The following is a 25,627-nucleotide window of genomic DNA, read 5'->3' as shown; positions in this document are numbered from 1 at the left end:
CCTCGCCAGGATAATAGCTAGTTATTTTAAAAGTCATTTATACTAAGAAACTTGAAATGGCTTTAAGTCGACCCACATGGCTCAGAGCTAGCTTAAGTGACTGCAGGGTAGACTAGAGTCCCTATATGAAAACGTAGTTTTCAGAGTTGCGACAACAGCTACGCTCGGAAAAACGCAACCGGTTACAGGGGGAAGATAGGGTTGCCGCCGAGCTGCAAGATTGGCTCCTTGTTCGCTTTCGAGTTTCGTTACAAAAAATAGTCACAAGCGGAGCGGGAAGAGTGGCTGAAACGGGTTTTGAAGGATGTAAAAGCACGCGGATTCGAAAATGCATTGCAGTCAATAAATGAAACCGATCGGTTTTGATTCAAACATTAAAAAAAGACAAAATGGCCCTATGTTAGCAAAATTAAGAGCAGATTTTTTTTCTTAAACCTTATTCTCTTAATACGATCAATTTTAAATTAATCAAAAGATTCCGAGACAACGAAAATTATATTATAATTTTAATTGATTCAAAATGAATGAAAGAATAAAGACTGATTAAGAAAATTAAAATAAATAAATAAGCAACAAATAATGAACATAAAAAAATTGCTTGTTTTTGCTACATTAAATTAAGCTTTATAAAGATTTTTGAACATAGAAATATTTCTTGTATTGATATCAAAAGCATTACTTATTTTTTTTCTATAAAAGGAAAAATATACACTTTTCTGATTTAAATGGAACTAAGTTTAGCATTAGCTTAAAGAAATAAATTGGGAAGTTAAGGAGGGGGGGGGGGGGGAGTGTATTTTGACATATTTTTTCAACATTCTTATATGCATAAGAAACAGATGTCTCCATTATTTTATATTTATTTCTTGAAAGTACACTATCTATTATTTAAAATTTTCAACAATATTTTTATACCAAAACAATACTAGAATGAAAGGTAGTTAGATAGTAGACATTTTTTTAATGAAACAAAATTAAAACAATTCAGAGCACCAAAAAAGGACTTGTACTTATTTTGAATTTTATAACAAAGCAAAAACTAAAAATTGAAAACAATTTAGCATGAGGAAAACTCATTTATTTCATGCAAGTTTTCAGATCAATAGCATGATCTTATTGTTGTAATCTTGTTGTTGTTGTAAACATCATAGATCTCTGTTGTTCAATTTACTTTTTGGTGTTATTGTATCTATAAACTTTATTTAAAACACAAAATTTTCAGCATTTTCATTCGAAAAAGAAAACATTAGTTTAATTAAAAACTTCAGTCACTAATGGTCTAATCCTCAAAAAGTGCAACTTTGCTGTCACATGCCTTTTACAGTTAAAACAAAGGAATAATTTATTATTTTTTAATTTCAGCAAAAATATATCCATTTAAATCTGCCGACAGTTTTTTTTTTTTTTTTTGTAATAATTTTTATTTCTTTTTTTTTTTTTTTGGTTCGCAGCATGTTAATTCTCAACTCCATGTGTTAGAATTTAATTGATTCAAAATAAATAAAGAGATAAAAAAAGGTAAGAAAATGAAAATAAATAAATGAACGACAGATAATGCACATTAGAAATTGCTTGTTTTTGTTTCGGAAAGGCAAACGTTGTAAAGAGTTTTAAATCCAAAAATATTTCCTGTAACCATTTAAAATGCAATATCACTAATTAAAATGGTTTGCTATTTAAAAAAATGCTAATTAAAATTGCATGTTTAAGTTTACGCTGTACAATTTTCTGATTTAAATGTGATTAAGTTAAACATTAAATTAAAAATTTGAAAGAAAAATATGCAAAGGAAAATTTGAAAGCTCAATACTAGAAATAGGTAGATGGTCAAAACGAGGTAACAGCTCCCCCCCCCCCCCCAAAAAAAAAAAGAAAGAAAGAATACAAAGAACCTCTAAATATTTTAGTGGTTCAGTAGGCACTCTTGGTTAAAATATTAATTTGAATAAAGTTGAAAATTATTACTTTAATTTGATGTAGATAGAAATATTCAGAAATATATTGAGGAGTTGAGGGGGTGTAATTTGAAACATGACTTATTTTCAACCCATATGAATAAGAAACAAATGTATCTATTGTTATTTATTCATTTCTCTGCATCACATCATGCATCTATTACTTACATTTTGAATAATATTTTCAAATCAAAACAATATTATAAAGAAAAGAAAGTAGACAGTTTCTTAATGAAACAAAGAAAAAAATCATTCCCAGCACCAGTCGAGGACTTGTACTTATTTTCAATGTTTGTGGAAAAGCAATGTTTACATTTAATTTTGACAGAGATTTTAAATACAACTTAGCATGAAGAAAACTCATTCATTCCATACTAACAGTTCAGGTCATTACCACATAAAGATTACAACAAAAGTCTCTAATGTTCAATTTATTTTTTGATGTGGTTACATCTGTAAACTTTAATACAAACATAGAATTTCTAAGATTTTTACACACACACACAAAAAAAAAAAAAAAAAAAAAAAGAGAGAGAGAGAAAACAGAGACATTTTTCTCAATGAGGCAATTAAAATCAAATTCAGGGTACCAAAACAGAATTTGTAGTTTTTATAGATTTTGGGGCAAACTATTATTGTCAATAACTGCTTAAGTAACAAAATAAACAAAGATTAATCTTTGTGTTTTCTGAAATGCAACGTAACTTTAAAACATTCACATGTTCAAAATGTGGTTATTATTATCAAATTTTTAAAAATTCTTTATTCCAAAGTATCATTTCCTAAAACTAATAACTATGGACAAAACACAAGTTTAATCAAAAATTTCAGTCGTTTATAAGCATAGAAAAATAAAGAAAATTTTTGTTATAGGCTTTACTCCCATCCACTCAATTAGGGAGTTTCGATTAGACAGGGCAAAATATACTGATGCTTGTAATTTATTTTCTTTTATACTATTTGTGAAGTGAATGTTTCTGAAAAAAAAAAAAAAAAAAAACCCTTGATTGAAATAAATTGAATTTTTCTTCAGATTTTTTCATATAGATTGCAATTCCATTCATTACCCTGTATCATGGATGGATGAATATGACCTATATTCCAACATGCTGAAAAATGCTTCCAGAATTTAGTCAGAAACAGAGAAGGTGTATTGACAGTCGGAAGTGGACTAAGATAACAGTTGCTACCTATCCTTTCCAAAATTGGAGTTATTTGCAGTTATTCAAATCCTGTCCTGTAGTTTAAGTGGGGAGAAAAATCTCTTCTTGAGAGGGGGGGGATTTCTGGATAACTACACAAAGAGCATCAATGAATTCATTTAATGCTGAAATAAACAAACCTAAATATATCTTTCATAATTTTATGTATACCTGAATTTTTTAGCCTTGCATTGAATACCGAAAAATTTATTAAAAATCTAAATTGAAAACAATATTTTTACATGACAAACAAGCATAAACCTTAACGCATTTGTTTTACAAAACAAATTCAAAACTCTAAATTTAGAGACTCAAAACAGAATTCCAGCTATTTCTCAATTTCTGATGCAAAATCATTGTTTGTTTTACCTCTTTACATTTCAATATTATTATACAAATGAATGATAATAAATATGATAATAAGCGTGACAAATCAGAAATACAGCACTGTTTGTATGAAGAAGATCAAAATTTCATTTAATTACACTATTCAGCATTTAAACACAGAATTTTTGTTGGTTTGCATATCATTGCTGAAAGTCCAAAGACCATTTTAGCAACAAATTTCCTGAAGTCATCAGCCTAATAAGAAGCATAACAAACATGAATGGCATATTATGTATGGAAGTTCATTATTTTTTTTAAACAACTTCATTAGTTTTGATAAAGCTGTCATGCTAAGAAAACTTGGAAAATGATTTCTGGACATCCTTGTAAACTAAATATTGGAGATCATTCTATTATACAATTCTTTAAGCGAACAGTACAATACTATCATGAGTTTTCTAGAACATCTGCATCAGGGTTATAGTTCAGCTAGTAGTTGAGCTTTCTTCAAGTTGCAGAATATCTGGAAGAAACTTAAAAAACATTAAGGGCAAATAAATTTAAAAGCAGAAGTAAAACTCTTCAAATGTGCTAAATCATCAATACGGCTGAACACAAATTGGCAGGAATGTTTTTTTAAACTAGTTCATAAAATTATAACTGTAAAATAAATAAACACACTTTAATTGAAATAGAGCTGTATTTCAACTACTTTGCATTAAGTGTGTTGTAAAATTTAATTTCAAATAACAGGGTGTGTTTTAAAAACACTTGAAAAAGTAAAACACATATTACAGGGGAATATTTTACATAATTCATCAGTCTCTTTTGACTAGCATAGATTGTTTTTCATTTAATTATGTGTATAAAATTATGTACATATTTGTTACTGTGCATCATCTTTGCCTTTAAGAAGAGAAATCAGTTTATGATGACTAAAATAAGTAATGAACGTTCGTGATTCTAAATTTTTTAGGAAACGTGAGAAAACTTGCTTGTTTTTTCTGCACCTCACTTAGGAGTATTCACAACAAAATTGTAGAGGGAAGTGGGGCACGTTGGACAAAGGGACATGTTGTACGGGTTCCAATTATTTGAATAATATTATTTTTATTTTATTTTTTGATCAACAAATAGCTCCTATGGTCCTACAAATTCAATAATGAAATCACATGGTACAGTTATATTGAACAAATTTTATTCCAGAAAGTGTTATTTTAGCAGTCCTGAGTACTTTTCAGAAAACTATGAATTAATTTTTTAATGGTTTTAGTCAAGATTGCGGGGAAAAAAAATTTAACTCCTGTCTTAAACTTTTACGTGAATGCTACTACCTCATCAAAGCGCTTACTTGTGATTGTGATTGAAAAAATGTGAGTGCATACTAAAGAAATTAATTATAAACTGTTTTTGTTTGTTTTTAATATATAAATTTAAGTGAAGTAAAAATATAGAGAATGCAATATACTGATGCTTGAATTTAAATTCTTTAAAATAAAGCCACATTTTTTAGTAAATTCATTTATCTATACCTGATATTTCAGCTGGCCACATGAATCAGTTTTAAAAGCCATTTCACTGTTTTAGAGCATTTGAATTCCCCTTTATTTCAATGTTCTATTTCCTGACAAAAGTATTGATTTTCTAAAGACTTCAACAAATTAAGATAAGCTCTGATAAATTGAATATTTATTTATTTATATATTTATTTTTATGAGTGGTTGAAATGAACTCGGATGCAATTGAATTACTTTTTGAGTGGGTGAGGCAAAATAATGAACATGTAATAAATGAATATAAATAATGAAAGAAAAATTACTTTTAAAGTTGATGCATTATAATAATAATATAAGAAAATAAATAACTCTGATTTAAGGAAGCAGTTACTAAACACTTTACTTTGCATTGGTTGAAAACATCAGATGAATATCAAAATATCCAATATACAGTCGACTCCCGCTACAAAGCGATCCGACTTACGCGAAATGGCTATAACACGATTTTTTCAACAGTGAAGAATTTTTGAGCTAGCGCGAATTCCTCGCCCGCAACATGAAAATTTTCGGAAAGGAGCCGTGGTGAGTAAGTTCTTTTTGTGAACGGACCTTCATCCCTTTAGAATCACTGAGAGCAGAAGTACCCACACTGTACTAGTCTTTTATCGCTTATATAAATAACTACTTCTCATTTTCCATTATTTTTTTTTTCATTCTAAATGCGAAATTTAACGAAATATAACGACACATAGGAGCGCTGCTTTATCTAAAGTTGGTGAAAATAGAAAGAAAAGAGAACGTTTCTGTCAATTAAAGAAAAGGTAAAGCTTCTTGAAAAGCTGAAGCTGAACCAAAAAATGCTTCGAAGGGTAGCACAACAATTAGGTATGACGGTATGAGTGAATCTTCCATACGTACAATTAAAGGTCAAGAAAAGGAAATCCATAAAAGTTCACCGAGTAATAGTATCCAAGCAAAATGCAAAAATTATGAAACTGGAAGCTGTTTTTTATTGTAAATTAAAGAAACCAGGAAGAGGGGTAATGCCATAGATGGAAACTTTATAAAAGAACCAATGAAGCAACTGTATTTAAAAATATATTAGAATAATTGCAGCATAAATCATCATTTTCACTTTTTTTAAGTTACAAATATCATTACTGAATCAACTGTACGGTACAACTATAGGGCATTTGTTCCCCTTACTACATGCCATACGTACAGTACTGGTTTATTTTATGTCTTTATTTCCCATTGATCATTGTTTTTGTGCATCATAGCAGTATTTCATGTTGAATAAAACGGCTTTTTTTAAATACAAATAAAAATTTAGTTCTTTATGTAAGAAACAGTAAGGTATGGTTAAGAAAAGGTTTTTAACTGTTTAAGGTTGTGTTTACACGTGTCTAAAATGATTGGTTATGTTTATAAAAGTTTTTACACATACCTTTTTCCACAACGCGAAATTTCGACTTACGCGAGGTGTCTTGGAACAGATCCTTCGCGTAAGTCGGGACTCGACTGTATATCAAAATATCGGATATTTTCCAACCCTGATCTTTACAGATAATCTCAAAACTCCACGATGAGTCTTTATTTTAAAATGCAATTTTACACTAATTAAAATTTAACTCCACATTAATTGAGATAGGATTATTTAAAAATCATTTTCCCACCAAATATCGAAATTTTTACGAACTTGATGTGGGGTGAGAGCTTCATGTACTTTATTTTTCTGCTGATCTAGAAGAGTAGAATTCTTCTAAAGTTTGATTCCAAGAAACAAGTAGTGTCATAATGACACACGATAGACGTGAAACATTTTAACTATTCATCAAACACTTTTGAACAGATTGTGTTTCTTATTCATATTTTTACATAAAATTATATACATGTGTCCACTGATAATGATCATCTTCTTCCTTCTTAAGAAGAGAAATGATCTGTTTACGACAAATGTACATATTGATCTCCGTGCTGTCTGAACGCAGTACATGCAACCATACAAAATGAGAAAGGAAGCGAGAAGAGTGTAATGTCTCACTTTTCTCCCATACCTGAAGGCAAGCAAGCCACTGCTTTCCTTCTAACCGACATTGCTTATCCCCACCACTTTTCGTCACACAAAAAGATTGGATCATAACTTCAAAGCCCTTGCATAAAAAGTTTCACTTAAAAAATCTTTGATTCAGCATTTTATCATAAAAGTATTGGTATTTCAACATGCAAAACTTTAAATGTACCTAATTTCTGACAAACAAGAGCTGTGGCTGGGAGGACTTTTACAATCTCAAAAGCCCATGATAACGGTTCTGATCTCAAAGGTAATTCAACCCTTGTTAAAACTGAATTATGTATCAATCATGGCCATAATTATTTAAAAATCATTTTCTCAATAAAAATAGAAATTTTTACTAACCTGAAGCAAGGTGATAGCATGCACTTTATTCTTCAGGTGATAAAGAAAGAGTAGCATGTAAAGGAAATAACAAGGCAACCTAAAAATTAGTAACCTTAATTAGAGCATAATAAAAAGTACCAACACACTACTTGAAACGAACTTAGAACATCTCAGTTTTCTGTTTATGATGGAACACACAGAGAGTGACATGCTTGTTGAATAAAAAAGAGTAAATTACCAAAATAACCAAAACTGCCTACAATTCATTAAATTTTTAATAAAATAGTACATTTTAAATTGGCTCGCTCAACCTAAAAAATCGATAAAAACTGCTGTGTGTCAAGCAAGTGTTCTACTTCATATCCACCTCAAACGCTTTTGCAAATTCATGTGGTGACATTAATTTCATAATTGAATTGACATTTTTTTAAACAATTTTTAACTAATAAATATTTGGCAGAAAATGATAACAAATCGTTTTTCCTTAAATCTAAATGTTTTTACAAGATACTGCCAGCAAGCATTGAAAGTTCTATAATTTATAAGCATTTTATTTCCTCTGCATCTCCTTTCAAAAAACAAAAATTTGACACTGTAAATACTTACGTTGCATAAAGAGAAGATTTAACTTGGAGTTTTATAGCTTGAAGGAATATTAAAAACGATACATTAATCAATTTTTGTAAATGATCGGCAAAAATAAAAGCCCTAACATTAAAACATAAGTTAAAATGGGTTTTAATATCAAGTCACATTTATTTAAAAAAAAAAAATTCTGCAACATACAGCATTTATAATACAAATCACATGTTAAGACATCCTCACGTACATCACAAGTGTGTGTTTTGTTTACTTCCACTCGTCGCCAAGCACGAAATTGATCGCGCCAAACCGAATACAGAGATCTATCGTTAAAAAAATTTAATTTACACAATTTAAACTTTTGTCTTGTCTTAAAGTGTTGTTTTTCAATAACGTTGTGATTGGAATAATCGATTTAACAGGAAAACTAATTATAAAAGACCCAAATAAAGTGTCAGAAGGGAATTTTAGCACACCGGAACACATGTTCTTGATATAATTACGCATTAGGTAAAGAAATAGGAATGGACTCACTCAAGTAAAGCTACATACGTATAATTTGAACATTATAGAACAGTAATATGAGCATTAAAATCTTGGACTCACCTTTAATTTTCCAGATTCTGGGTTTTTCCACAGCACTGTCATACGCTCCATGTTAATCCTACGGGAGAAGAAGAAACACTGCCTCAGGCGGTCTTCGACCAATAGGAAAATGATACCGCGTTGTCGCAACTCTGAAAACTACGTTTTCATATAGGGACTCTATTCGTGGCTAAAGGAGGGGTGAAACGGCCGTCTCTGACGTCATCTTGGAAGCACTGACTTGCGTATTTCCATAGCTCAATACTGGTTTGCATCTTCCATTTTAATTTTTCTGCTCGCACTGTTTATCGCACGGGCTCCCTTTGCCCGTGCCCTGGGCATGACATTTCCAAGAAACAGGCCCCCTTTGTTTACTTCATCTGTCGGCTCTCGCTGATTGGGTTTAGCAACCTTTTCCTCAAGAATCCAACATTAGAAGGTGGGAGGGCAATTTTTCATACTTCATTTAAATTATTTTTCAAAAGCTATCCCAGTGCTTTGAAATAAATTCTTTAATTCTTAGTATTCCTTCCTATATTGTTTTCCCTTTTTCGTTCGGTGAGGGGGGGGGGTGTAGTTTATAGTTAATTTAAAACACAGAAGCAAAAATAAAATAACTAATGACAAAAATTAAGAGCAGCTGCAACATAGGTTTTGGTATGATTGGAAAAAAAGGGGTCAGACAGTGATAGGGGTGGACGGGCCCGCCGGCCGATGCGCCCTCAATGCACCTTCGTTATTATTATTTTATTTTTTGCACCCTCAAATTTGTGTGACTTCGTTTTTTTTTTTTTTTTTTTCATTCATTCATTCTTTTTTTTTTTTTTTTTTTTTTTTTTTTGCACCTCTTCAATCCTGAGCCTCTTCTTTTTCTTTTTTTTCTTGCTTCCTCAAACCTAAGCTCAGTTTTTCTTTCATCCCTTGAACCTGTGTACCTTCGGTTTATTTATTTTATTTTACTTAATTTTTTACGGACTAAAACCTGTGCGCTTCAGGGGTGTCCCCCCCTTAAACCTGTGGGCTTTCGAGGTTTTTTTTTTTTTTTTTTAACCTTTGGGAGTCAAGGTTGGTTCTATCTTGGGGAATCCTGTTCGCCCATGAATAGTTATGGATTTCAGAGTGGTTTTTTAAAAATTACCTATGAATTCAAAATGTTATGCATTTTTTTGTTATTTCATAATCAGTGATGTTTATTGAATGAAATTATTTAAGAATGTAAATTAATTGGAGATTAATAAAATATATGCATATATTTGATGACTTGTGCATCTTTTAATTTCAATTAGTATTAATTCGTATCGCTTCATAATTATTTCCGTTTTATAGTTGCGTACCTGGGTGGTTATTCTTTATTTTTTTTTTTCGAGTTTAAAATCTTCTTATGAAACATACTTACCTGTACACAAGAATCAAAATATTTAACAAAAATTGCTTAACATAAGTTCGAAATTTCTTCAATTGAGCATCAAGTCGAAAACATGAAAGGGTTGGCGGTGCATATCTTTGATGTTCAGTTTCGTATAACGCATATTTTTCCATCTAGAGTTGCGCATATATTCTACAAATGCAATTATTTCAGTATATGTATTTATTGCAGCTTATTTCATTTATTTGAATCATAAACATCAGTAATTACATAGTTGATCATACTTTGAATGTTCATCAGTGGTATCCATTTGAAAAGTCACAGCCAATAGTTCTTGGAAATATCAGTTTAAAGTTAAGGTTTGGTCTTAAAAATATTTCATCAGATAATATTTTTGGGGGGTTATTAAAGAAACGTTATGTATCAACCAGCTTCTGATATTCCGTACTTATTCCTCTATAGTTATTTTAGTATTCTGCAAAAATAATATTTTAATATATGTATTTATTGTAGTCATTTATGTACACAGCTATTTGCATTTTGAATCAACATAGTAGTTACAAAATCTTTCCATTATACACGAGTAACAGTACTTGGGAAATATCTGCTTGTAATAACAGTAATTGCTTTAAAAATGCTTCATGAGATATTTAATTTTTTTCATAAATGACGTATAAATGAAATATTACCATGTGGTAATCAGTTTCTGAGTATTTGTATTTTTCCCTCTATGTTGTTGTATATATTTTATAAATGTAAATATATAACTATTTTGAATTAATATAGTTGCTATATATTATTAAATTCAATCATTATTCATTGAAAAATTCGTTTTTTACTTCTTAGAATTAATATTAATTTATTATATTATTAATATTAATCATGATTCTTTCTCTCTTCTACAATTTTTTGAAGACAAACTTTAAAGTAAATGAATAACAGTAATTTCTCTTTCAAATCAGGAAAAGATTTTTTGTAGTAGTTTATGAATTTAATGACTCAAATAGATTACCATTTTCTTCTAATAAAATTATTTTAAGTTGTAGTCAAACTTGGTTTAGTTTCATAATAATTATCGTTTGAAATCACTCATGATCAAGTTTTGTTTTTCCATTTTATTCGAATTCAAAATAATTCTCGTAAAATATGGGTGAGACACTAGTATCAAAAAAGGTAAATTAAGACACGAAGACTTATTTTTTTTTATTTTTTTCCAAATTATGCTTTTATGTCCAAAAATAGGCGCGAAGCAATGCCATTTCCTATTGAAATCGTCTTAAAGTGCTCCGCGAGTGCTTCCAGAGCTACGTCACCAATTTCATTCCCCCACAACCTGTTTCGGGAGATGGTCCAACCCTAGTCTCCTCTTCTAAAGACCCTGCCTCGGTCCCCTGCCGTTCACGGTGACAGGTTCTAGATAAGGAGCGTAGGCAAGAATCGGTATGAACCTTTAAAGCAACCCTGATTTGCAAGTTCTGAGTAGTGACACACTTATACGCAAAGCACCAAATGGAAAACAATGTCATCTATCAAATGTATAAATACGCCGATTAAATTTCATTTATCTTACGTAAATCTTTCTTGTTGTTGGATTTTTTTTTCTTCAGTGAATGTAGAAAAAAAAAATAAAAGGAAGGAACATTTAAAAAAGTGTTAGTCTATGTGCTCCGTACTACTTTTAGGTTGGTCTTGTATCTATCAAAAAATATTCATAGCGGAATATTTTGCTTTTCACAATCATTCAGTTTGACAGAAAATCTTCACATAAACGTTCTCTTAAGTGCTACTTAATTAAAATGAAAGCGTAATAAGTACAGCGTGTTATGGAGGTAGTTATTTAATTGGAGAAACACTTCAATTAGATACGATTGAATATTTACTTTTGACTCATACTTTTAGAAAATACGGCGCTACTTAGAATAAAAATGAATACAGCTGCTTGACTGAAAGCAATGTTTATTTAATTCTCCAGATATATAGAAAATTGAATTTGTCCAGAAAATTTTTGAAAACTTAAGTAACATGGAAAGCATACATTGAAACCAAAAGCGAGATTGGTCTTTTCGAGAGAGAAACATGGTATGAATATTTCATTTTTTTCTGTAACTTAGTAAACATCGTTCGTGGAATAAATTACCAAGAAAGTAAATTTGCATCTTTTGAAAAATTGTTCATGTTAAGAAACCAATTTGAATCTTGAGTTTTGACTTCAATCACATAAAATTTGCATCCTTAAATATAAAACTCTTTCTAGAGTAAAAGATACGCGTAGTTTTACATACCTTCAGAATTTATGTTGTGAATATTTTCCCATTTGTTTGCTTTTAACTACAATGCAATAGTAAGAGCTTGATGATTTGCATTCTATAAAAGTTCATTTCTTAAAATAAATATTCTTCTTTATTCACGCTAAAATAAAGAATTAAGGGATAATTTTCTCTTCTGAGCATGCATGAAATTTTTAAAGCTAGAGAGATGTTCATTTAATTACTTGTTTTGAATAAGAAAGTAGGAAAGGCGTCAAGATTTTCGACAAAGCAGAGCTAGTCTATCTGTTTTTTTAAAAAAAAAGGTTTTATAAAAAATGCAGTAAAATTTAATTTGAGAGAACAAAAATAGAGAAACGACAGGTTTTTAAAACTAAAACAAAATGTTGAATTCTATAGATAACAAAGAAAAGTAAGTAAAGTGGGGTATTAAGAATAAATATTGTACCCTATGGATGTATCAAAAATGAATTATTTAATTGTAGGGGAAAGTACTGAAACAAAAATATTGGCATGTGATTCTTTTTATGTCAGAAACTTGCTTTTTTAATGTTAAACTTCTTCTCTAAGTATTTTAAAAGCATTGCAATTTTTTTTTTTTGACATTTTTCTTTTGAAAATTTCTTTGTATAATGTAATCAGCTAAAAAATGACACTAGTAATTACAGTTATGTTTCCATGTTAGAACACAAAAACATGAGTTTATCCGGTGATTGTAAGTTGCCATTTTCTAAACATTTATGAAATATCACATTCAACGAATTTTCAATGTTTTGTTTACGTCTTCATTTTTTTTTTTCTTTCAAAAAACTTAAGCAACTTTGGAAAATAAAAAAATGCTGTGTTTCATATTAAACAAATCCTTTATCATACAACCTCTTGTTTAAGACTTTTCCAAATGTAAAGTGTATGTGCATTTAAATTTATCAGCATTTTTCGGCTTTTTGGTGATACTTATTTATTTTAGGCTTTTAGTATCTCGTTGCTGTTGTTGTGGCTTATCCTCAGACCGTCTGACGGAGTCAGACAAGGTCCATAAGACCATTGACCCTTAAGAAATCCAATACCAGGAGGGGAGAGGGGTAAAGATCTTCCCCTACAAGTCCTAAGCAGCTCGTGATATGTTCAGGAGGTGCCCGCTGAGTTTGGATTTTCGTACAAAGAGTACGAAAGAGTCTTCTCGCCTTCACGAAAGGAAAGACTTTTAATGTGAACGCTTTTAATCTTGAGACAGCAGTTTGGGAAGCTTTGTCGCACTCTAGAGGAAGATCCGGGTTGTTTACTTCTTTACCAGTGATGGGGGGCGGTGTCTTCCATTCCCTAGAAATTTCAGAATTTACCCTCGCCTGATGTTCATAGTAGGTGAGAGCTGTGGAAGCATCTCGTGTTTAATAGAACAGCAAGAAATTAAGAAAAAAAAAAAAAAAACCGATGTGATTAAAATGCAAATGTTAACACTTTACTACTAACATGAAGAATAGTTAGTTCCTTAGAAGAATGAACGTCAAACTAAATCAATATTAAGTGATCGAAATGCCGAGCTAACTGAAAAGATCTGCGGAAAGTTTTCATAATAGAAAACTTTTTCCAAAAATGAAATTTTAAAATATTATTCTTTGTAAAAGATAAAAAAAATGGACTGGTAATAAAGTATTTTTTTTACCTACAGAGGAAGAGCAAAGCTAACTATTGAAATTTCTTCGATAAAAATTATTTTTGAGAAGTCATTTGTCATTGGTATGGGCACAAAAATCTATAAAATGACATCTATGCTATACATGGTAATGTATCCATGCTAATGATAAACTTGAATTTGCAAGAGATTATTAATCAAACAGTAAATGAAAACCAATGTTTCTTTCGGTGGTATTTAATAATACCATAAATATATGAAAAATTCGTAAAATAAAAAATTTTAATTGAAAATTTATTATGAAAATATCAATCCAATCTAACACGACATATAATTTATATTCTCATCCAATATTTGACTTTTGTTCTCAAAATACCGCAGACGCTTCTATTTGCACACGGATATAAATTGGATACCTGTCGTATAGAAGAAACTTTTTTTAAAAACAGTTTTTTGTTTGTAAAAATGAAATTTGGATTAATAACCAGCTGTTAAAGTATGTGTTTGCTCTAGCAACGAAATATAAAGGATATATTTTCATTATTTTGTTAAAGATCATAGTTTTAGTTTTGAAATTGAATTTATTGATTAATTATGTCTTTAAAGACACTTTTTTGGTTTTAAATATGAATTTATTGAATAAATTATCTCTTTAAAGACACTTTTTTGGTTTTAAATTTCTGATTACTTTAAAAAGAAAGGCGTTATGAAACATGTAAATGCTATAGACATCCATGCTACATTTATTCTGCTGCTTAAAAGAGCTTTTAATTGAGACGAGAGTAAAATTTTGGTTCAAAAAAAGAAAAATATCATCTGAAGCATATCTGAAGTTTTAAAAAATCCAGAAAGCATGCCAAATTGTTTTGAATGTTTAGTAACAAAAATTCTCTCCTGCTTTGATAACCACATTTAAAAATCTTAACGTTTTTAAAAACAAATTCGCAATTAAAATTGCACAAAGATGTTTGGAAAACATTGAGAAAGAATTATTATTTTAGAAATTTCCTCATGATTAAAACTTTTTTATAGTTAAAAAATCATACAATGCTAAAAAAAAAATCGGGGGAAATTTATATCACTCATTTACTTATACGGATTTCAAAACTAATTCTCATAAATGCTCACTTTTTTTCACTACCCATTTATCTTACAATCCGGTCTTAATGGCACAATAATAGAATCCTATAAAACGTGTTTAGGAAAAATAACTACATACATTACGGTCTTGATAAACCATCAAACAGTTGTTCACATTTCAAGCTAGAGAATGATTTCGAAATTCACCAGGTAAAATATAAGTGCAGAATAATTTCAAGCAGAAAGCTTTATTTAGAGCACCAAGTTTCCCGGCATTAAATGCAAACTGGCTGCATATGTTTCTGAGAGACGAACAAAGCTTAAATTATGCTGAACTTCATCCACCATTTTACTTCAATGCAATGGTATTTCCTTTCAAGATATTAGAGAACGATTTTAGGATGCAAACTATTCTACTCGTGTCGTAAAATTATCAGGAATTCTCTAATTCTGTTAGTCGTGCAACAGGTAGTTGTTTGATTGGTAAAGCTCAATAAGTATATTTAATGATTGAAATATGTTCTAATGAATAAAAGATTGCATGTTTGTTAGAAATATGCACACATTCTACGTTATTAACAAATATTTTAACTGGTAGCGTTCTTAATATGCAATTTCTCTCACTAATCATTTCAGAAAATAGAAAACTACACCGTGGTGACTTGCCATTACCTTATTTAAATTACGTTACATTTCAGTCTTGTGGTTCATGTACGCACCCCAGGTAGTACGTTCAACATTTAAACGTTTCATGAAAATTTGCAATGGTTGTCAGCGGCCACGGCGTCAACAAATATTTTCGAATGTTTATGAAACGAAGTGTGGTCAGGGTAGGCTTTCTGCTGGCATAAACTAGTTTTTGCCGTGCCAGTGGCAGAAACTGGTTATAACCGGTAAAAACCAGCAGAAACTGGCAAAAACTTAAAAATGTCTTTAATAACGCAAGTAATTAGTAAATGATATTTGTTTAAGTAGGCTAAAAAATTAAACATCATTTCAACATTTAAAAAAATAAAATCCCATGCTAGCGCCCTTGATTTAGTTCAGAAATCAGAAAAGAAAACGTTTAATTTAACATTTTGTTAGACAAGTAAGTTTCTGAATCATAAATTCGTAAGTTTTTTTTTTGTGGATGCTTTCTTAATACTTCATAAAGCGATTTAGTAAGGCATCCTTTTAATGTTTCCTTTCTTTTTCTCCAGCCTGGCCGAAAAAATGAACAAAAAAATCATATTTTTAATTGTTTTTCAAAAAATACCGATAAAAAAATTGGGTTTTTTAAACAACAGCTGCGAAGCGCGAATACTTTGCACGGGTCAGCTAGTACTTTAATATTCGGAAACCGCATTGTTAACCAATTTAACTATTAGACAATTAGACAAACAAGCCAATGTTTTTATAAAATGTATGAACGTTATAGTGCTGTACATAGAACAAAATTAATTCAAATTTTTACACACTTACGTTATCACATTCAAAGCAATTGTAATGTAATTGAAAACACTTAGTTAGATGTTGAATAAATAAGTTATTTATCAGCTGATCAATTATTGAAGAGACGAAAACACCAGAAAATCATTTGATCAAATTGTGACTTGTGATGATATTTTAAGCAACTAGGGGCATGCACAGAGCGGGGGACATCTGTTGGCCCGGACCCGATTCTGAAGAGGATCCGAGAATTTTCAAATGACAGGTGAAATATATTAGAGACGTAGAGAGGTTAAACAATGTGTAGGGGCTCCGTAAACGTCATTTGTGATTGGCCCCAAAATTTCTGTAAACGCCCTTGTAAGCAAATTGTGCTTATAATAAAGCAAGACTCTTCATTTATAAGTGACCATGTTTATCAGTTATTAAATTATGTCAGGAAAGAAATCAACTATCAGTTTCTTTAGAATTGCAGATAACCCAGATAACCAACAGGACCAAGTTAGCCAATTACTATTTTGTTTGCTTTTTCTTCGGGAAGGATTATTTTGTTTTTTATTTATTTTAAATTAATACTCTAATCATGTAAAATATTCAGAATAGAGAAATATTTTCTATTTTACGTAATCATGAGATTAAAATACAAATATTGCTATTAAAAAGACTTAACTAATTTTTCGTTATCCGGCCAAATTTTTAATAAAATTTTTTACCGAATGCACTTGCGGTTACAGTGAAAATGAACGAATTTTTAATTTTTGGAATAGCAACATCCCTTTTTTTTCTCGCATAAACTGATCTGCCAATTGAAAGCCACAAATGGCGTACACTAGGCGTGTGATGAAAACTGCCGGTGTGAAGCATTCGCAAAAACGAGAAATTAAAAATATTTAATGAGAGAACGAGAAAAAGCTACCTCAGCTTTTGCTAATTTTGCATAATTCACAGGGTTAGACAATCACAGAATTTTAGGTGCAGATTAATTGTTGCGAAAAAGTTTTCATAAGCGGTGTACATATATGTATAGCTCCTTCTTATTTGAATATCTTTGGTGGGATTTTCAAGTCGGATTGAATATAAATTTCTGTCTTCTTAACTTATACGGTTTTCGATACAAACAAGGAATCCTAATCATCAAGATTCCTGCAGGAAATATAATAACTATAATTTTCCGGTGTCTAGACTAATCATAATCGAGAAACTTGTATAATCAAGTTATCGTGTATTGAGCAATTCTGATATAATCAGCAGCTCTTCAATTAATCTCTGGAGTGATTTAATAATCAAGTGATTTCGGAATGAATAAATAACTTCATCCCAATCTCTTGCCTTTATTATGACCTCCACTCGACTATCTTGGGCATGAGAGCTCTCTAAAATAATCCGTCATAATAATGAACCAAACACAACGTATTCCTTTATGCACGTATCATTTGTTGGCGGTAAGTGTTTTTGTATCAGACTGGAATTTGTAGTTCTAGAATGTAGACTTGTGTGAGTGGATCATTAAATATAATGTCAATTAAATGTGCTTTAAAAACGTTGATGCTCATTTATCTAAATCCATGGCAGTTCAGTATGTGGATCAGAAAATATAATTGAGCAATTTCTTGATTACAACCTTCCCTTGACTATATTAGCAAGTGAGTTATACTAATAACCTAACTTAACTGAACACATCCTATTTCTTTATATACGCATCGTTCTTTAGAGTTAATAGCTGTAGAGAGCGCAGGGAGATACCAAGATAAATGTTTTTTTTTTTTTTTTGAATAAGACTGGAATTAGTAGTAGCCGAATGTTGGCTTGTATGTGTATTGTGTTGTTCATTAAATGGCATTGTTGCCCATTAAATATACTTATAAAGTTTTAATATTCATTTATCTAGTTCAGTATATGGATAAGAAAATGTAATTGATTAGTCAATTTAATAATCTAATCCCATTAATCAAATTGTCATTGCTTTAGAAAAGTGAACAAATTTTATAAGCAGCACATTTAAAGGACAACACATACACGTATACATTCTACTACTAATAATTTCAGTCTGATGCATTAATAATTAAACTGGAAACTCACAAAGCTTTTCATAGATTTTAATTCCAACGTCCTTCCTTAGTAATTGGCTCAGGATTTCAAAATTAGGTGACAATTATTATGTATCACATAATAAACAATTAAAAATTTATTAACAAATAAAATATTAATTATTTGTAGCATACTAAGCATTGTGTAGAAAAGTACATTAAAAAAACAACGTTTTATTGCACAAAACTTGCAGATTGCTGCGTACACGTGTATCGGCGTTACAAGGAACGCCTTCTTAATTCAAAAGAAGTGGCTCGTCTTTTCATGCATTAGTGTATGCAGCAAACTGCGAGTTTTGTGCAATAAAACGCTGTAATTTTTAACTTCACTGAGCTAGAATTTGACTAGAATGCACACTAGGGTCGCACATTGGTTGCACAAACGAAAACGGTTTTGAGCACTACTTCTTGGCTAACGCGAAAGTCCAAAGTGCTACTTGTTGGAACATGTATTTAAAATTCAACATGATGAGGCGAGAAAAATGCCAAATATAGAACATCCCCCCCCCCTTTGTCATTGTCCAAAACTGTTTTACTGAGAACTGGACTGGAATCTCTCTTTTGGAAGGGTTGTAACAATTTTTCTTTTCATCCTTTTCTTGGTGAGAGTCTATTGCATAAATTTACATTTTTTTTGCTTGACCTAGTAAGGGCGCACATATTGTACCTTTTTTTTGAAGTTTGTTTCCTTTCACAAAGGAATTTTGTACAATAATCAATCTGACAGGTGATGTTTCGAGGGGAGAAACCTTGGAAGGAACGGGATAGAACCAGAGGCATCACTCTAGTTGTAGTAGCTCTGTTTGTCAAACCAGTAACATGCGCAGAAAAGCTGCGATAAAGTTTTTGTTGCGTGGTTAATAGCAGCAGGCTCAAAATCAGCATTACTCCTAATGATTAGAAATTAAGAAAGATGTCTTTGCATACCTTGTGAAGATGAGGCACAAAAGTGTTGCTGAAAGTACCATTAACCTTTGGGAAAGGGCGGACTGCGATCTCTGCATCGCTCGGTGCAGGTCATTCTAGGAGAAAGAACAACACTGGGTCAATCAATGGTGAACGGTAATTTAAAAAGAGGATTTATGAAACAAAAGCCCATGTTCTACTGAGTACAAAATTTATGAATTCAGTTTAAACACACAGAGTGCTCTAGTTACATTTTTCAGAATTTTGGTGAGGGGTATGTTCAATTTCCAGTGATTTGGAATCCTGTTGTAATGCAGTGACAGAATTGCTTTTCTGAACTGCATTGCAACAATGATAAATCCGGCCCAAAATGGCTAAAAAGCTAATGCGTCGGCCTATATACATAGCGGCTCTAGAGCTACCAGAGCAGTTTCTAATTTGGCCAAATTGGCGAAAAATTATATTTTATCTAATGAACAATTCACGTGCCGCTAATAATTGCTCGTAGTGAAGATCACCAAACGTGATTAATCGCCAGAAAAGACAACCACTCAATCACGCCCTCCGATCCAAAATGACTGATCCCAAACTGATCCTTCGACTCACCTATATTGTGGCCTTAATTATTTCTTAAGATCGAAAATTGTTTTTTCAGATTATGTAATGATGGAATGATTTCGTGTATTCAAACATATAAAAATTTAGAGCATGAGTTTATAATTTCAGGAATTAAATCCAAACTAGCTACGTTGCCCAGCTTTGCACGGTGCACCTCGAAAATAAAAGTTATGTCAAGTGACGTGTGTTCAACAATCAGGCTTGAACAAAAAAAAAAAATCAGTAAAATTTTGCGGAAGATTTCGGAAAATAGCCAAAAAGTAAGCATTTTAAATCCCCCGATTACAGGAGAAGCCTTTAAAACAAAACCCAGAATTTTATTTGCTCAAATTCGAGACAAAAAATGGCAACAAAACTTTAGTTTCAATGATTTTCTTCACGCTATAAATTTTAATAAATCATTGTTGCAGAAAGTTGAGATGAAGCACAGAATAATAATTTGAATGGAGGAAAGCCTTCGAAAAAAAGGAGTTTTATGTCGAAATCTAAGTGTCATAATTAATAGTTTTTAATTGATATATCCGCTTATTATTATCGGAGGATTATGTTAAATAGCCAAAAATAAAGACGGGAAGATCCATCGATACCTAGTTCGATGGTCAGTTCACTATCGTTCGGGAGAAGAAACTTAAACATAGATACATAGGTACATACATAGATACATACGCTCAGTTTTTAAATATATGAGATGTATGCGCAAAAGTGATTTACCCATGCTAATAGAATTAGCATTGAGCTAAGTTTCAGCTCTTAATGGAAACATGAAGGAATCGAGAACTGTCATAACTCAAGACAATTAATGTAGTAAATTGTAAAACTTACATTAAAACTTGCATATATTTTTTTCTACTCAAGCATTTATGTAGTAAAAGCATCTGAATCTCTCTTTTGGAGTTCACGAATATGCAGATGCAGTTCAGTCTTCGAAATAACAGCTGTTTACCCATAATCCACGGAGTTCCATTAACTGATCCTTAAGCACGTCTCGAAGAATATTAAACTTTTAATATTGACTCCATTCAATTTCGTCTGTGCTTTCGCATAACTCTCCGCGCAATTTCTTGTATCAAATGTTTACTCGAGCGTTGATAGAAGATATTTTGTGTTCTAGCAAGTAATTTCGGAATTACACGCTTCCACTTATAGTTTTACTTCCTCCAGTATGTCGAGTCTAACGTAAAGATGAGAGGACGCGTCAGTTTTAAATTTTGTTCTAATTTTAATCCTTTGTAGTTTCGCGAAAAACAAATGTGTGAGGGTATGAGAAATACAGGATATTATATAGTGCAGCTCTGGTTAGTTGAGCTGTGACCTTGACTGTGTTTACCTGTTTTAGGGGAGTTTAGTGAGAAATAGTCGCGTTATTGGCTAGGATTTTAGTTGGAATATTTTTGAAAAACTACTAAGAAAGTTTCTTAACTCAACGTAGCGCCAATTACCACTCCCTATTTACCGAAACAGAGATAAACATTGCCAGAATCGGAACTCAACTTCTCAGAGCCTCACAATAGAGTACGGCACTGTTAAACGGAATTTATTTAAAAAAAAAAAATGCATGTGGTAAAGACACAAGACAGAAGTGAAACATTTATTTTTTCTTTGTTTTACATTCTGAACTGTCACTTCATCTTATCGTTGAACTGTCACTTAGGCTTATTCACAACATAACTGTATATTTTAATGAAGAACACAGATTACGAACAACGAGGAAACTAAACAATATTCAAAATCCGGATTTGCAACTCCAACAAACTATAGGGGGCTCTGCAGCCACCGACTAATGGTGGATGAAAAAGGTAAAACAAACGCACGCCGTAGCGTAGAAAATGCTAATAAGTCTAGTAATTTTTGTTTGTATGCATTACTTCTTTGTTTTATTCTTTTTAAATTAATTTTTAGAGTCTTGTGGATATTCTGGCCCACGTAGAAAGAAATGAGAATTCGATAAACATTACTAAACGTTAGAAATTAATGCAAATTTCGTAGTTCGTAGTTGTAAGCAGACATTTCCACGATGTTGAATTCAATATTTATCCGTTCTTGATGGAACTACATTTTCATTGTGGCAATAAGAACACTATAAATATTTCATGTAACAAAACTTTTGTTTACCGTGTTATCAAAAGAGGAAGATGATACTTCTTTGTCTTGTTTGCCTAGCGCTTTTTTTTCTACATTTGTAGCTGAGTTATTTCTCAAATTGCCGAATCTGTTAATTTAATTTTTTTTCTGTTTCGTATGTTTCTAATTTCTGAACTATGAATTAATATTCCGTCATGCATCATCAATAAAATTATCACGGATACATGGTGGTAGTTTTCTTTTTAACTGATCTTCCATTATTCCTTTAATCTTGTCGAATTCTGTAATCTTTCTACTATTTTAATCCACACATAATAAAAAATAAAAATGGTTTATAACTGACATGCGAAATCTCGACAAGAGCTCTTTCCTCGCACAATACTTGAACTATAACCCTAAACAATTTGGCGATGAAAATTCTTACCTTTTGTATTTGTTAGTTCGAATTCTAAACGTTCTTTCTCGGTTAAGCATTTTTCATTTCGTTCTACGATAATATATTCAAGAAAATATTTTGCATACTGTCCATTCCAACTAAATGCTGTAGTAAAATAAGGTTAGTTAAATTGCTTATTTTTGAACTAGGCAAGCATGAAAGCGCTAATTATTCTGCTAATGTTATCAAATACTTCTTTCGAGCTTAAGATTTAAAAAAATCCATACTGTTATAAATTCACGCAAAACAATAAAAATAAATTTACCTGGTATAACGTTATCCTTTTTCAAAAAAAAAAAAAAAAAAAAAATGCATCGAACAGACGAGCATATTCGTTGATAATGCGAAGTTTGTTAATACAGTTTTCTTGTCACTTTTGCAATTTACGAAAATCAACTCGCTTTTTAGAGGGAAATAATGCAAACTAACATTAATTTTAGACGCTCGAGAATACTTACGAGACGAAACAGTTTCTGTTGCTGAAAGCAATCTTAGATACATCGAATGCGTTAATAACTACTCATAACAAACGGCCTATGTTTACCAACAGCCACACGTGGAACGCAATGTTTTACCTTTTTTTTTTAACATTGTAAATCACTGCAATGTAGCGTATTCGAGCGCTGGAGTTGCGAATTGTAATTGCAGTCAAAAACAATGAAAAATAAGTTATTATAAAGTTAATTTTGTTAATAAAAGTTACTACTGTTTGACCACGGATTGTATGTAATTTAGTAATCGTCCAAGTAAAGACGATTCCACCCGAATGAATCTAGCAGGGGAGAGGGAGAAACAGTGGGGGATATTTATACACGCGTTTTGCAATGTCACTAGTACCCTAATTCATTTATTGCATTCTCTAAAACAAAATGAGGGGAAACAAAAATAGTTACTATGGAATTAACAAAAAGAAAATAAAATGTTTTCATTTCGTTCAGGAACGTAAAAGCAAAATGATAAACTCAAAACTATGCTGTGAAAAATAAATCAATTAATTTTGTAGTGAGAATATTGATTGGATACAGTTTAGATTTTAAAAATATATTGCCGTGAGCAAATTTTAATTTCAACAAAACTGGGGCTAAATAATAGATAGGCAAAAATGCACTTCTGTAACGAACCAACTAGCACCCCTGTAAACTAATAGATATGTCCATTTCCGCCTATAAATCGGATACTAGCCTTTCCATGTAATCGAGGGTCAGACAGTAATTTCAAGGTTGAACTTCAACTTGGTTTGAGGATTACGATTTTGATGACTTGACCTGAACCAAAGAAATCTTCGAAAACCTGCAGTATTCGCAACTCCAACGAACTATAGGGGGCACTGCAGTCACTGTCTAATGGCCGACTTAAAAACGAAAACAAACGCATGTGGTAACGAAGAAAATGCTAAAAGTGTTGTGATTTTTGTTCGTATGTATGAATTTTTCGCTTTATTCATTTGAAAAGATTTTTCAGTCTTTTGGTTATTCTGACCCATATAGAAAGAGATTAGAAACCAAAAAGTATTACGAAAGTAAACAATTAATGCAGAACACACAGTAAGTTGTTCTGAAGCAGCCATTTTCATGATGCTGAATTCGGAATTCATAAATTTTTGGTTCGCTTCGAACGGCATTTTCATTTTGTACCGTTTTTTCTATACATTAGTACATATTAAGTTCAGTTTCGTGACATTTCCGGCATTTGTTGACATTTTTGTCACATAATGCACATACGTGGCAGACTGTCAAGAGTAACGTTTAACACTAGATAATTTATTTCTATGACTATATGATTGGATATCCAAAGAAATCATGCATTTAATTCATTCGTCATGGAAATGATTTACCTGATATGCGAAATCTTGTCAAGATAAATTATTCTTTCACACAATTTTAAAACCATAACCCTATAAACAGATTTTTGGCGAACTTTTATTTTTTATTGTTCAAATTCTTAACGTTCTTTCTGGATTTTTCAATCTGTTCTGCGATAAATATTTTCAAGAAAATTTATTTGCATACTGTCTATTTCAGTAGTATACTGTAGTAACAAAGGTTATTTAAATCATTTATGTGGAATTAGGTTAAGGAAAAGTGTCCAGTCAATGTTGTTAAGTTCGTTTTTTTTTCATCGAATTGAAAAACTGGTATTTATTCAAATTCACTCAGAACAAAATAAATAAAATGTGTACTCACAGTTTATACATGGTGGTAGTTTTCTTTTCAGTTGATTGACCATTATTTCTTTTTACTTATCGAATTCTGTAATCTTACTATCATTTTATTCCACTCATGATAAAAATTAAAAATGGTTTAACTAAAAACGCGAAATCTCGCCAAGGCTACTTTGCTCGCACAATACCAAAACTATAACCCTAAACAAATTTGGTGAAACCTTTCAGCTGAGAATAAAAGGAATAAGGTAAATTCTTTCTCGGTTAAACATTTTTCATTTTGTTCTACCATAATAAATTCAAGAAAATATTTTGCATACTGTCCATTCCAACTAAATGCTGCTGTAAAATATGATTAGTTAAATTAATTTAAGATTAAAAAAACTCATATTCTTACAAATTCATACAAAACAATAAAAAATTTTACCTGGTATAACGTTATTCAATTTTGTTAATACAGAGTTTTCTTGTTTACGCTTCCACCATTTAATACTTTTTTTGAAAGAAATAAGAAAAACTAACATTATTTTGAGAAGCTCGAGAATACTACTAAGGGACGAAATAATTTCTGTAGCTGAAAGCAAACTAAGACACATCGATTGCGTTAATAAATACTCAGAACAAACTGCCTGTGTTTACGTCAACAGACACACGTGGAAGGCAACGTGGCAATGTTTTAGTTCGATCGGCAGTTTTGTGAATCACCGCAAGGTAGCGTATTCGAGCGCTGGAGTTCCGAATAGGAAGAATTTAAAGTACTCAAAGTCCACAAATGCATGCTTGCTTAAGTTCAGTCTTGAAATGAATTTGTAAATTTATTAACAAAACTAGCGTTAAAATTCGCAACTCCAACAAATTATAGGGGGCGCTGGAGCCACTGTCTAATGGCGGATGAAAAAAGGTACAACAAACAAATGCCGTAACTTATAATTTGCTTTGTTGCTTAGTAAATGACAGCAATTTTTCATCGTGTTTGTGGGAAGCTTTCTTTTTTATTCTTCTGTAATTACGT

At 31.2% G+C, this 25,627-nt stretch overlaps 1 protein-coding gene across 1 annotated transcript in view; it reads right to left on the bottom strand.

The window, feature by feature from the left end:
• LOC129222864 (potassium channel subfamily T member 1-like) overlaps positions 1 to 25,627 on the bottom strand; it is a 368,024-nt gene that overhangs the window by 120,306 nt on the left and 222,091 nt on the right. Inside the window, exon 10 of the mRNA XM_054857422.1 lies at positions 19,340 to 19,434. Coding sequence (XP_054713397.1) covers positions 19,340 to 19,434 — 95 coding nt within the window. The remainder of the gene's footprint in view (positions 1 to 19,339; positions 19,435 to 25,627) is intronic.

The sequence above is a fragment of the Uloborus diversus genome, chromosome 5, assembly GCF_026930045.1.
Source record: "Uloborus diversus isolate 005 chromosome 5, Udiv.v.3.1, whole genome shotgun sequence".
In the NCBI taxonomy this organism is placed as follows: domain Eukaryota; kingdom Metazoa; phylum Arthropoda; class Arachnida; order Araneae; family Uloboridae; genus Uloborus; species Uloborus diversus.
The sequence above is the reverse complement of the archived record's forward strand: the minus strand, read 5'-3'. Positions and strand labels throughout refer to the sequence as shown.